We start from the raw sequence: 13,422 nt of genomic DNA, 5'->3' as shown, positions 1-13,422 counted from the left end.
TCATCAGTGGCATCTGCCCATGAGCCTTAGTCCATTGGACTCTCACCCAATCCCCCCAAGGCAGCGGTCCTCAGACTCTGCTGTGCATCAGAGGAAATTGAGGTACAAGTTAGATAACCTGCTGCCGACCACACAGCTGGTCAATGGCTGGGCTGGGATTGGACACCGGGCCATCTGAGTCCAGAATCTGTCCTCACTGCGGTATTCACAGCCCACGCTCAGCAGCATGGGTCATGGCGAGGACATCAGCACTAAGGTTAGAGAGGCTTACTTTAGATCCCATCTCTCTGCTTGTTGGCTGTAGGACTTGAGCAGGATGGTTGGGCCAGCACAGAGAGATTATGTAACCAATTCAAGGTCACACAGCATGTTAGTACCCAGAAGGGGACTGGAATTCAGTATGCTCACTCCCAGCCCAGGGATTTGAGTCCTGACTTCCCCCCCCAGGCATGGTGTTGTTCCTTTCCTGCCTGGGAGCCTGGGGCTTTGACAAGTTGAATCCCACCCTGTACTTTTCTCAAGAAAATCCTTCCTGGCTCCTCATCTGTGAAAGAAGGAAAATGCAGTTTCTGCCTCACAGGATTCTCATGAGGATAAAATGATCAAATACTCAGAAAGCACTTACAACAGTGGCTGGCTCTGAACAAGACTGGCTCCGGTATCAGTTTCCTGGGTAGCCAAAACTACAGAAATCTTTTCTCTCACAGCTATAGAGGCCAGAAGTCAGAAATCCAGGTGTCAGCTACCTCTGGAGGCTCTGGGGGGATCCTTCTTGCCCCTTCTGGCTTCTGGAGGCTCCAAGTGTTCCTTGGCTTGTGGCCACATCACCCGAGTCTCTGCCTCTGTCTCCACATGGCCACCTCCCTGTGTGTCTTGTCTTCACAATGACTTTCTCATAAGGACACCAGTCATTAGGTTTAGGGCCCATGCTAATCCAGAATGATCTCTTCTTAACTAATCACATCTGCAAAGCCCCCACTATTTCCACATAAGTTCACATTCTGAGGTTCCTGGTGGACATGAAATTTGAGGTACACTATTATGGACTGAATTATGTCCCTCCAAAATTCATATGCTAAAGCCCTAACCCCCAATGTGACTATATCTGGAGATAGGGCCTTTAAGGAGATAATTAAGCTTAAGCAAGGTCACAGGGTGAGGTCCTAACCTGATAGCACTGGTGTCCTTGTAAGAGGAAGAGACACCCAAGCTCTCTCTCTGCCATGCAAGGACACAGTGAGAAGGCAGCCATCTCCAAGCCAGGAAGAGAGGCCTCACTAGAACCCAACCTAAATGATACCTTGATCTTGGACTTCCAGCCTCCAGAACAGTGAGAAAATAAATGTCTGTGTTTAAGGCACAGGCTGGGGTACTTTGATATGGCAGCCTCTGAAAACTCATACAGACACCATTGAACCCCGCACAGTGGCCATCGTGACGAGGGGCTGCACTCCCTGTCCTTCCTCATGTCCTGTCTGGGCTGCCCCCTGACTCCTGGTCCACTTGGAGCCCACGTCCTGCTTCAAAGCCCATCTCAGGCATCACCTCCAGCGGATGGCCATCTTTGACCTCACCTTCACCCCTATGTCTCTCAACCCTCCTCTCTGCACCCGTCAGCAGGGATGTTGTAAGGGCAGCCAGTTCAGATTGGGCATGTCCCAGGTGCAAGCTGCTGTCCAAGGGCCTCACGTGCATTTGGTGTTCACACCACCACCATGAAGGTGGGCATCACTGGCCCCATTTCACAGATGGGGAAACTGAGAACTAGAGAGGCCAAGTAATGTTCTGGAGGCCGCACGGCGAGGAGGGAGGAGAGCCAGGACACAGACACAGGCACTCTGGGTCCAGGTGAACCTTCTCCAGGGTGCTCCCCACCACGGTGGCACTTGTCACCTTCCTTCTTGACCGGGGCCACATTCCACCTTCTCAGCAGCTCTGGGTCCTGCCTGGGGCAGGAGCTCTGCCTGTCTTGGTCATTGTCATATCCCGGGAGCCCCTCTGGCTTTGGAGGGCTCAGGGGCTCTCCCCCGTTCTCTCAAAGCCAGCCGTCGTTCCAGAGCCGCACGAGGTTGCCCAGGGAGAAAGAGGTGGCACCAGCACTGGAACTTAGGCCTCCGTTTCAAGCCCAACCCTCCTTCCTCATCACCGCTCTACACTCATGACGCCCACAAACGCTGGCCTATTTTCATCCTGGGTGAGCTGACTTCCAAAGACCTTTGCCTCTAGGGACATTTGGAGGTGAGGGTCCCGAGCACCTCAGAAATGGAAGGGGCCTCAGATGTGACCTGGACCAACCTCCCTCCCTGGTTTCTGCCAAAGAGGGTCTCGGGGTCCCCGGCCCAGGAGGATGTGAGGTTCTCACACATGCCCGGATCCTGAGGTTTTCCTGCCGGTCTCACCTGGAAACCACATACCTGGCAGAGCGCGGCCACGGCCTTGGCGGCGCTGACATTTGCCTCTTCCTCCAGGTCACTCCGAATCAGCCTCTGCCTCTCCAGGACCTCGTGAAAAACCTGTGAGTAAAACAGGAGCTGAATCTGGTACGAAAATGCTGATATTCTTCCCAGAAAAACCTCCTCAACTGACCCCGCCTCTCAGGTGGGAAGGATGTTCACCCCAACTTATACACAAGGAAACTGAGGCACAGGGATGTATGTGACTTTCATGGCTTGTGAGTTGTGGCTGAGGCCGGGACCAGTGAATCCGACCTCCAGGAAAACCACAGACTGTGACTCTGTCTGTGTACCCAGCAGGAGAAGGTGCAGCCAGCACCCCCATCACCCTTCTCTCCTGGCCACAAGCCACCCAGACATCATTTTCTGATTTCAGTTGCTGGGGACCACCAGCCAGGCCCTGGGAGGCCCACCCAGCGGAGCCCGAGGCCTAGCAGGGCCACTGGAGGTCAGTGCAGTCAGTGGCCAGCCAGACTCGGCTCTGACCACGTGGACCTCGAGGAGCCCAGCAGAGTGACAGGGGGGCGAGGACCAGATGCCCCAGACACAGTCAGAAGGCACCGCAAGGCAAAACCCCAGAGGGTGTACTCCTCTTAGGGGGCAGTTGTAGGGGAAGAGGCCCCAGCGGGGAAATGAGTAAGCTGAGTCTTGAAGGACAAGGAGGGGTCCCTGGAAGGAAGATGGGGAGCCAACACAACCCCAGCTCAAGGAGCAACAGCAACGGACAGGCAGTTAGAACCCTCTGGCCTTGGTGGCTGCAGAGCAGGAGGGGAGCTGAGAGGGAGGGGCTGCGCGTGGTGCCAAAGTCTGCGCTCATTCATCAGTTCCTTGTTCATTCAATCACTTTTTTGTTGTTTGTTCATTCATTCAATTGTTCTTTTGTATCCATCATCCATCCATCCATTCATTCACGTGTTCATTCATTCTTTCCTTCACTTCTTCATTCATTGGTTTGACTCTTCTTTCATTTGTTGGTTCTTCATTCATTTCTTTGTTCATTCAATTATGTGTTCCTTTGTTCTTCCATCCATCATTCATTGATTCATTTGTTCATTCAGTCATTCCCTCATTCCTTCATGCATGCATGCGCTCAACCCTTCCCTCCTTGGTCCCGTGTTTCCTGAGCACCAGGTCCTGGCTGTGCTGAAGTCCTGGGTTGCAGAGCTGACGCTGTCACCGTCTCCATGCTCAGGACTTGCACTGAGCAATGTGATGTCAGAGAGAAGGGCCTAGAAATCTCAGAGTAACAAACTGCTGTATACTCGTATCTTTTCACTCTCATTTCAAATGGATCTTCTTAAAGACAGAAACAGCCCCCCACCCCACGGTATGACAAACCCCAGGAACCCCAGGCGTGGGCCCTGGGAGGAGGCTCTGTGGGCGGGGAAGGGCACTGGACCAGGGAACCAGGGACGTGAAGACCTCTCCTCTGTTCTGGACGCTGGCTTCTCACTGGGGTATAGCCGCTGCCACCATGCTGGCCCCCAAGGAGGGCATGTATCTGGGCTCTGCGCTGAGCCTGGACCCAGCTACAGTCCTGCCATCCCCTCGGCAGAGCTGAGACAAGCAAATGCTAGCGCAGGGCAGAAGGACCCAGAGAATCAGTCAGGCCACGGCTGCCCCTTACTGGTCTGGCTGAGTCTTAACAACCCGGCAAGGTGGGTGCTATTATTCCCATTGCACAGATGAGGAAGCCAGAGGGTTAGCAAGGTCACCCAGACACAGTGGCAGAGCCAGCATCCAAAGCCAGGTCCTGCTGCCTCAGCACCCAAATGCTTAACAAGCCTGGGGGACGGCCACTGACAAGCAGCCCTGCCTACCCCCGCCCCACCTCCACCAACAGGGAAACACTGAGGCCGAGTCCTGCTCTCCCTCTGCGAACTGCAAGCCCTGGTCCTTGCAGCCTGTGCTGATGCCAGCTCACTTGCTATCCCTCAAGCAGGGTGACACCTTGCTTCCTGCCCTCCAGCCGGTCCCCTTGTCTTTTTCCCAGTCAAGACCATGAGCGTTGGCTAGCTTGGCCACCTCCCTGGTCCTACCTGCTCAGTCCCACATGCAGCGTCCTCCCCTGACTTGCCACCTGACCCAGCGAGGGGGCCCATCCCTGTGTGACAGCCTGCCTTACATCCAGGACGTGCCTGTCCCCTCTGGGGACATCGCACGCTGGTCTGCATCGCAGGTTGGGCCCTTGACCTGCGCCATCTGTGTGAAGCCCTCTCCACGGCCCCTCCCACCGTCTTTCCATCGTCCCAGTGAGGGCGGTGCTGCTCGAGCCACTGGCTTACAGACGAGGAAGCTAGGGATGCAGAGCCCAGGGGAGCTGGCTAAGGTCACTGGGCTACAGGTGGGAGGCGAGGAGAGACCTCCTGTCTGGCAGATGCCAAAGCCTCTGGCTTCCCAAGCACGGTAGCGGGGGGCCGAGCCCCCTCCTGCCACCCTGATCAACCCGCGTGGCTCCCTGGGACGGCTGTGCCCACGGACGTGGGAGCGAGTCAGGAGCAGGTCACCTGGAGGAAGTCCTCGGGGTCGGCGGTCTGCGGCGCCGTGGCCAGGAAGCTCCTCTGTTCCTTTTGTTGGGCCAGCGTGAGCCTTGCCATCCCCTCCGCCTGGTGAACCAGTGAGGCCTTGACCAGGTCTCTGCCTCGCTGGACAAACTCTGAAATTGAAATGAAACAAGGTTGCTCCCCTGGCAAAACCTCCACTGGCTGCTTCTGCCAGCACGTGGAGGGTCAGAAACTCTGGGGCAAGTCCCCTTTTTATTCTGGTTTTATCATTCAGGGCCCTCCCCCTGGGGCCCAGGGCTCAGAGCAACATAAGAGGTTTTATGTAACTGCTGTGCAGGGCGGCCGGCCAACCTGACCAAGGAGTAAACAAAGGGGTATTTTCCTGGAGAAAAGAGTGTGAGGGAGGGGTAGGTGGCAGAGGGAGGGACAGGTGACACAGGGTACAGAGAGCCTGAGTCTTCAGGAAGATAGTGACATGTCAGACTGGAGTCGAGATTCAAAAACTGCCAGGGTGAGTTATTAGATCAGCAGAAGAGAAGGAGGGTGAACCCAAGGGCAAGGCCCCCTGTGGCAGGGGAAGGTGAACTTGGGGAGAGAGGGGCGAGGCCTAAAACCACCCCTCAGCCCACCCGCGTCATTCGGCCTCAGCAGTGTGCCAAGTACAGGGCTAGGAACTGGGGTCTACCAGTGAGCAGGACCCAGCCCAGCTCTCAAGATGCTCATGGTCCAGGGAAGACGAGGAATGCAGAAGAAATTACGCTGCATGAGGGCTGGGGTGGTGAGAGAGGAGGAGGAAGAGGGGACACGGGCAGCATGGGACCCCAGAGAAGGCTCCTGGGAGTAGAGCCAAGGAAGAGGTGGGCCAGATTCTGTTCACTTGGGTTTTGGGGGAGGTGCTGAGCAAAGAAGCTGTTGAAGCAAGTGAGGGCCTGGCGACGAGGGGTCTGCAGTCCTTGGAAGTGCTGGTTTCAGCATCTCACACCATCCCCACCGCCACACACACACGTCATACCTCCTTCTGCACTTGCCCTAACGCAGGCACACTTCCTTAGGTTTGACCTGAGAATCTGTTTAGCCTCTAGCACCAAAGAAAAGAGTGTGGCCAGGTGGTCAGGAGAGACCGGAGTCCTCCCTCTGCCTGGGGTCCTCCCTCCACCCCTGACTGTCTCCTTGTCTCCCCGACCTTGTCCAAGTTCAACAGAGCCCCACCTAGGGGGCTGCTTCACCCTCCCATCCCAGCCACTCTCTTCCCACTGATAAAGCCCAGACCACTGTGTATGGTGACCCCCAAGGCCAGATGCATTCAGATTCTACATGGTCCAAAGTTCCAGCCAACAGAAAGTTTTCCATGTGGTCACCTCCTGCAGGTGAAACACCTGGGTTTCCTCTTGTGGGTCCCACCAGCGGCGTGACCTGGACTAAGTCCCAGATGCCCTTGATGTCTTGAGCCCTGATCTGCCCATCTCCCAGGGTCGGGCCCGGGAGCTGTAGCGCATGTGGGAAACAGCCACGTTGGGTTCCCTCTCCTGCGCCACGTGACTGACCCCTGTCCACGCTCACCCACCTGCAGCTGTGCCGGGCCCCGTGACACATGCAGGGCTTCTGGGCGTTCCCGCCTCCTTTGCCCTCTGCATGTTCCGGGTGCTTCTCTGGCAGCCTGAATCACTGACAACGATGTGGAGTGGGCAATCCCGGACCCCAGGAGGTGATCTGGGATGGCAGCCTGTGCTAGTCGCACGGGAGCTGCTCCCGACGCCTGCAAGTGCCGCCACCGGCCCTGGCCCACACAGCCTGCAGCACACACGGGGTACCCGGGCGCCCGGGCCTGGCCCACTCGCTCACCCCTGCCGAAGCGCTCCGCCTCCTCCCAGAAGGCCTTGTGCTGCTGGGTCAGCAGCTCCTCCTTCTGCCGCCCCGACAGCTTCCCCTCGACGGTCAGCAGCTCCAGGCTGTGCGAGATAGCGGCCAGGCGGCATCTGGTCTCCTCCTGGATCTGCAGCTTCAGGAACTCAATTGTTTTGGCCACGTGTGCCCGCCCCATTGTCCTCTCCAGGGTGTCCTAAGAAGAGAAACACAGGCGACAACGGGCTGGAACGCCCTGGGTCAGCACTTGGCCATGAGGGTCTGTAAACAGTCACGGGCTTGGTCCTGGGGCCCCACCTCCCTGTGAGCAGAGCACAGACCAAACTGCTCTCACGAGCTTCTTGTGTCTGCGCCTCAGATGGGGACAAAATGGTCCCGCACGGGGACATGGTGAGGCTGACGCCGCATAACACGAGGAAAGCGCTTGGTACTCGGTGAGTGGGCCACGCTTCTGGGGAGGAAAATAAATGCACACGACCAAAGAGGTAAGTCCCCCTTTCCCATTGTCATCCCTCCCCAGTCGACGGGGCCTCAGGCCTGCACAGCCCTGGAGGAGAAACATTAGGAGAAACAATAAAGGTCGTGGGACTTTTGGCTTTCGAGCCTCCGGGAACCTGAGTGCTGGGGATTAAAGAGATTTTCCGGGTAAGCCTGACCTGGAGGGTGACCCCAGCCGTCAGACTTTAGAACAGGCCTGCCTGCCCTACCACGCTGTCCTTCACTTAGGACATGGCTCTCGGACAAGACGCCTCCCCCATGGAGGAAATGTCCACCAGAGGCAGGGGCAGACCCTGCAGGTCTGCATCTCCTGTCCTCGCCTCTCAGAGAGTAGCCGCTCCAGGAACCTTGTAGAATGAGAGCACGTGCACCACGTTAAAGCTGCACGCCCTGCGCCTCAGAAGGACACCGTTCCCACCTAGAGATGGGTCCCCAGGACCCCTGGCACAGCGGCCTGAGTTCGCCTCTGCCCTTCTTCCCCACCACGCCGGCACCCTTGCCTCCTTCACACCCCTCCGCTCCGTCTCCTTCCTGCTGGCCCAGAGCCATGGCCAGCTCAGGCCCTGGTCACTTCCGCCCTGGGCTACTGCCCAGGGCCATCCCTGCTCTCCCAGCCTCCCACCTGCCCGCTCCGCTCCGCCCCGCACGGCAGGCAGGGGGCCTGTCTGAGGTCCAAACGTGGCTCTGCCATCCTGGGGCCCAAACCTTGCAGTCACTGCCTTCAAACCAAGTCTAAACTCCTGGGCACGGTGCACGAGGCCCTTCAGGACCAAGCCTGGCCGAGTCTCCAGCCTCGTCCCACACACCTCCTTGCTCCTGGCTGCCCAACACACCCGGCCTTTGCACGCACGGGCCTCCGCCTGGAACACCCTCCCGGCCTCCTCTCGCTCCCCCGCCTGGCCAGGTCCTGCTCCTCCTTACGCGCTGTGTGGCACCTTCCCTGACCGTCTCCACCTCCACGGCCCCCTCCTCCTGCCTCTGCTGCTCCTGTGTCTCTGTCTAATCGCAGGGATAGTCCCAGGCTGGACTGAGAGCCCTTGAGACAGCGGCCATACCTGCAACACCCGGTAACCAGCCCTGGGCCTCACTGTTTGCTGAACTGCATTGGTCCGTGTTTGAACAACGTGTGAACAGGGCAAGGACAATGATCCCCCAGTTAGGGACAAGAGCACTGAGGTTTATTCTGGAACGCCACCCAAATAGCCCAGGGACAGCGGCTCTGAACCTTCCTCTCCGCCAACTAAATAAGCCCGACGGCCGTCAGCGGGCCCATGACCGCTAGAGGGCGCAAGAGGATAAGCGCTCGGTGCAGGTGTGGACGGCAAGGGATCCAGCGAGGCTCAGGGCGTGGGGGACAGCGCCCGGTGCCCAGAGCAGCCACCTCTAAGGCATCACGGTCAGGCCACCCGGCTGGAGAGTGACAGCTCAGCCTCTGGATTTATATTCAAGGAAAGACAGGAGTAGAGTCGAGAGGCGAGCATGAGCAGAGGGGCATCAGATGGAAGGTGGGAGGAGTAAAGGAACTTGCATAGGAGGCGAGGGGCCACTGCTGGCTCTGAGAGCTGTAGCCAGTCCTCAAACGTGCCCGGGCTCAAACTTGGCTCCAGACCTGCATGACCTTGGGCACAGTGTCCTCACCTACGCCTGACTTACAGAGTGGATGTGAGCACTAAATAAGTTAAAATAGGTAAAGCACTTAAAATAGCAACCAGAAGATAGTAGGTGCTCGTGAATGCAAGCTGTCGTCATAATTATGTACAGCAGGTCCCCACATCCCTCCTGGCATCCTCTTTCTCTCGAGTATCCCTAGAAACTGATTCTCATGACCTCTGGGGCCCGTTCCGGGGCTCTTCCAGTTCTGATATTCAGCAACTCCATGCGACACATTCCGACTGCCCAGGCCAGAGTGCTCAGACGTCTCCAGCCTGAGAATTTGAATTCTTCTGGAGTTTATCAACAACATACGCTGACATACAGGCAGAGCCAACCCGTCCCTCTCTGTACAAACATAGATTGTAGCTCTTTCCACACATCATTTCGATGACTTGTTTATGTCTATTTTGTTTGCTGACACTTGGCCTGCCAGAGTCTAATCGCTATCACATACTGAGCACTTCCCCTGGGCCAGGCTCTGTTCTAAAGGTCTTACATGTTGTCCACTTTCTAACACTCTCAGAGCTGATGCTATTCAGATTCCCATTTTACAGATGATGAAACTGAGTCACAGAGAGGTTAAGTAACCTGTTCAACATCATACAGCTAATAAAAGGCAACTGTGGGATGAGCTCAGGTTTCTAGCTCCAGTCTGCAACACTGTTCCTGTAACAGGACGTGGCACACAGTAGGTGCTCATGAAATGCTGACAGAAGAAAAGGCCTACAGATAACCTGGAGAAAATTCTTTCCCTTCTTCCTATTTGGAAGTGACCGGCTAACACTCGGGCCAGAGTCAGCTAAGGATACATTTTTTTTCTGCATCAATATCCTGCTGATGGAATAATAATTAAATACAAAGAAAAAAAGAATAAAAGGAAAAAAGTCTTTCTTTTTTGATAAGCATTCATATCGGCGGCCTTAGCAAATCAAAATCCAATTCAAAGGGCCTTGGACGGCAAACCAGGAAGCCTGGGGCACAGGCTGAGCGATATCATTAGGCAACATGGGAGTCCTAGGTGAGTCGCTTAGCTGGCTCCTCTGCTCTTTGGGAACGAAATATCTGTGTGTCTATCTTTCAGCACTGCCGAGGAGGGAAAGGAAACTAAACGTGTACGTGATAAGCAAAAGCAAAGAAAGTTCTCAAACAGCTGCGTGCACCTGGGCGTTTGTTAAAAATGCAGATCCTGATTCAGGAGGGGGGGCAAGATTCTGCATTTCTAACCAGCTCTCAGGAGACACTGATGCTACCGGTCTGTGGACCACACTTTGAGGAGCAGAGCAGTTTGTGCAGAAGCAGCAGGGACCGCTCCGTTCAGCAGCGCCTTCTCCTCAGGTCTGAGGAGCTGAGTCTCTGAGCTGAGGGCAGGGCGGCTGCTGCAGGTTTCTGAGTCAGGAGTGACCTGGGCAGGTGCACAGGTCTGAGATGTAATTCATGAGTTCTCAAGGTCAGAGGAAGGGGAAATGGGTGGGTAGTGCCCTGGACTTTGCACACAGCAGGGCTAGACCGAAACCTCCACAACAAAACCCGACGGTGACCGAGCATTTCCCCGGGCCCTGCCTGCAGCAACTCCTGGGGACCACCTTTTTTAAGTACAGTAATTGAAGCTCAGAGGGGTTAAGTAACCTCTTCGAGATCACACAGCTTCAGGTGGCTAAGCTTAGATTCAAAGTCGGACTTGGATTTGTGGATTCCTCTGAGCCAGTGGTTTGCACTCCCAGCTATACATCGGAATTGTTTGGGGAGTTTTAAAAACAGCAATGCCAGGTCCTCCACTTCAGACCAATCAGACTGGATCTCTGTGCAAGAGGCCCGGGACATGGGCATTATTTTAAGCCCCCTAGGTGATACATGGGGCCGTCAGGAGAGCTAACCGAAGCTCCATCCACACCAGTGGGCATCAACTATGACTACTCACTGTGGTCACCTGGAACCTTAAAAAATCCAGACTAAGTCAGAATCTCTGGGGTGGGGACCCATCTTGGACCCAAGCATCAGTACCATTTAAACCTCCTCAGATAACTCCAACGTGCAGCCAGGATTGAGAACCAGTGCCCTATGCTGTAGTGATGTGGAGCGGGCCAGTCTCTCCACTAAAGGAATGGTTAGATGGATGGACGGACAGATAAATGACTGATGGACAGATGGAGGGATGGATGGATACACTGCTTTTCTCTGGCCTCTATATCCCTTTCTACAATCTGCAGGTGTTGAACTTAATGACCCCTACGGTGCTCCAAGCTTCCGGATTCCACGTCTCTAGTTGGAATATCACGTTCCCTCCCTGCCCCCTCCAGCGTTACCAGAGCCTGCAAATCCTGAGAATCACGCAATAGCCCTTCAGCTGCAATCATTCTTTCTGTCAGAGTCATCATGAGCTGTCGGGCTTTGGAGCTGGAACACTTAAATTGGTCCACCAGAAAGTGCTGGATGTTTTCCATCTGTTTCCAGAAAGCTTCCATCTGTGAAATGAGAATGAGATGCAAGAGGTGGGGGGAGAAAACTTATTTAAGAAAGCTTTAAAGCTGTCCGGCTCAGGCTTGGGCATTACTATTCACCCCTTATCACAAACTGAGATTATAAACAATTCTACACGTTGGAGAAAGTTATCTTGGCAACAATCACATTCTCCAGAGGTTCCTCTTTGTAGGTGCCAGTCAGTTTCAAGGTGGCTTTTCAGCAAACACCAACAGGCTGCTGATAAGGAAGGCAAGCACCATGAGATCCCCCAGCTCAAACAGCTGAAAGACTGCCCGGCGGTGGGGTGGGGAGTGCGGGGGGTGCATGAAATTCGACAATGCGCTCCTGGAAGCTTCCAGATCTTTAAAGGGGATTAAACGCATCCTGGAAATAAAAGCATGAATGGCCATTTAAATATTGATTATTGTCCTAAAAGTATAAAAGAACAATATGACAGAGATGACGATGACCATAAAAACATTTTGCCTCCAAATCTTTTTCCTTTCTACACCATCTTATCAGGAACAGAGTAGGGAATCGCCAAGTGGTTTAGAACGTTGGGGGCTAAATTTTTGTCACTGCAGCCTTCCAGAGCTCTAAGAACAACGATGCCCATAGTCATAGCAACTTTTCTTTACGGCATGCAGGTTATAAGCCAGGCTCCGTGCTTCACACATTTTATTTCTAGATGAAATATGTATCGGAGGGACAAGGAACAGCCTCAGAAAGTTAGGTCACTCGACAAGGGTCACAGAGGCAACGAGAAGCAGAGGCATATTTGATTCAGGTCCCTTCAACTCCCACAGCTGTGATTTTCTCCATCTTGGCTCCACCTCTCAGATGCTGAGATGGGTGTTGCTTGCTGGGCAGGGTGTGGGAGGGGTCAGGGCTTGGTGTCTCCAGAAGCCCATGCTGATCTTCTTGCTGTGGCTAGAGGTGGAGAGAGACGGTGACCTGAAACTCTGAGTTAATCTGGCCAGCCATCTCTCAGGGGCTGGGCATGGCCGGGAGAAAACCCACACCTGTGCGAACGGGCACCTCTTCGAAAGTTTGGTGTCCTGTCTCAAGGGCCTCGTGGCAGCTCAGCGAACCCTTTATCTGCCCTGGCCACCTCCTCCCTCATATTCACACCCTGCTCTTGCCCCCTCTCGCCCCAGCAGATGACTTCCTTTCCAACTGCTCTCAGAGAATATGGACTATCATCCGTGAATTCCTGCACATCCAGAAACAGAGTTCTACATCCAAACAGCTTCGCCTCTTCTCTTCCCATCACAGAGAACCAGGACGTCCACTCTGTTCTTCTGAAAAACTCGTGACTCCCTTGGCATCCGTGACATGACTTTCTCCTGGTTCTTCAAGGTCCATGCTCTGCTTCTTGTCTTGATTCTCCTTGACTCCTGCTCCTTCAATGCTGGCAAGATCCAAGATTTGGCATGAGGCTCCTTTCTTTACCCCTTGTACACACACTCCTGGACCAGAAGCATCTCTGTTAGTGAAGGACACCAATACTTTGGAGAATCTTATGAGAACTATCAATCCTCTGCCTGAAATGTGCAGACACGGACAAGATATTCCACTGCTGTGGGGAGTCTAGGCACCACCAGAATCTGGGCTGAGTACCCTCCCTTAGCCATCTCATCCTGAGAATATCCTCGCTCTCCATGTGATCCTACCTGAGTTTAGTGGAGACTCTCCATCCCCAGGCATCTCCAACTCAGGATGTCAAGCCACACTCACCATCTTCCCTCCCAACTTGTTCTCATTCTGGGATCCTTATTTCCGTAGACCTGATCCTCTACACCCTCCTCTCTTCCCACCACCACCTCCTTAGACACCACCCTATCAGCTCTCCCACTTTTTCTTACCTCTCCATCCCTACTGCAATTGCCTTCACGAAATTCCTACTGGATTAGCCCCAAAGCTCCTAACAATCCTCCACACAGCAGCCTGAGCAGTCCTTCTAGAACAGGGCCAAGCCACCCTCTGCTGCT

The 13,422-nt window shown here is 54.7% G+C and overlaps 1 protein-coding gene across 5 annotated transcripts in view; it reads right to left on the bottom strand.

Annotated features, from left to right (window-relative positions):
- EVC (EvC ciliary complex subunit 1) overlaps positions 1-13,422 on the bottom strand; it is an 82,062-nt gene that overhangs the window by 37,417 nt on the left and 31,223 nt on the right. For all 5 annotated transcript variants that reach the window (XM_059923352.1, XM_059923353.1, XM_059923351.1 and 2 more), the window contains exons 8-11: positions 11,275-11,433; positions 6,800-7,016; positions 4,961-5,109; positions 2,415-2,513 (exon numbers count right to left, since the gene is read on the bottom strand). In XM_059923352.1, coding sequence (XP_059779335.1) covers positions 2,415-2,513; positions 4,961-5,109; positions 6,800-7,016; positions 11,275-11,433 — 624 coding nt within the window. The remainder of the gene's footprint in view (positions 1-2,414; positions 2,514-4,960; positions 5,110-6,799; positions 7,017-11,274; positions 11,434-13,422) is intronic.

The sequence above is a fragment of the Balaenoptera ricei genome, chromosome 5, assembly GCF_028023285.1.
Source record: "Balaenoptera ricei isolate mBalRic1 chromosome 5, mBalRic1.hap2, whole genome shotgun sequence".
In the NCBI taxonomy this organism is placed as follows: domain Eukaryota; kingdom Metazoa; phylum Chordata; class Mammalia; order Artiodactyla; family Balaenopteridae; genus Balaenoptera; species Balaenoptera ricei.
This window is presented reverse-complemented; position numbering and strand designations above follow the sequence as displayed.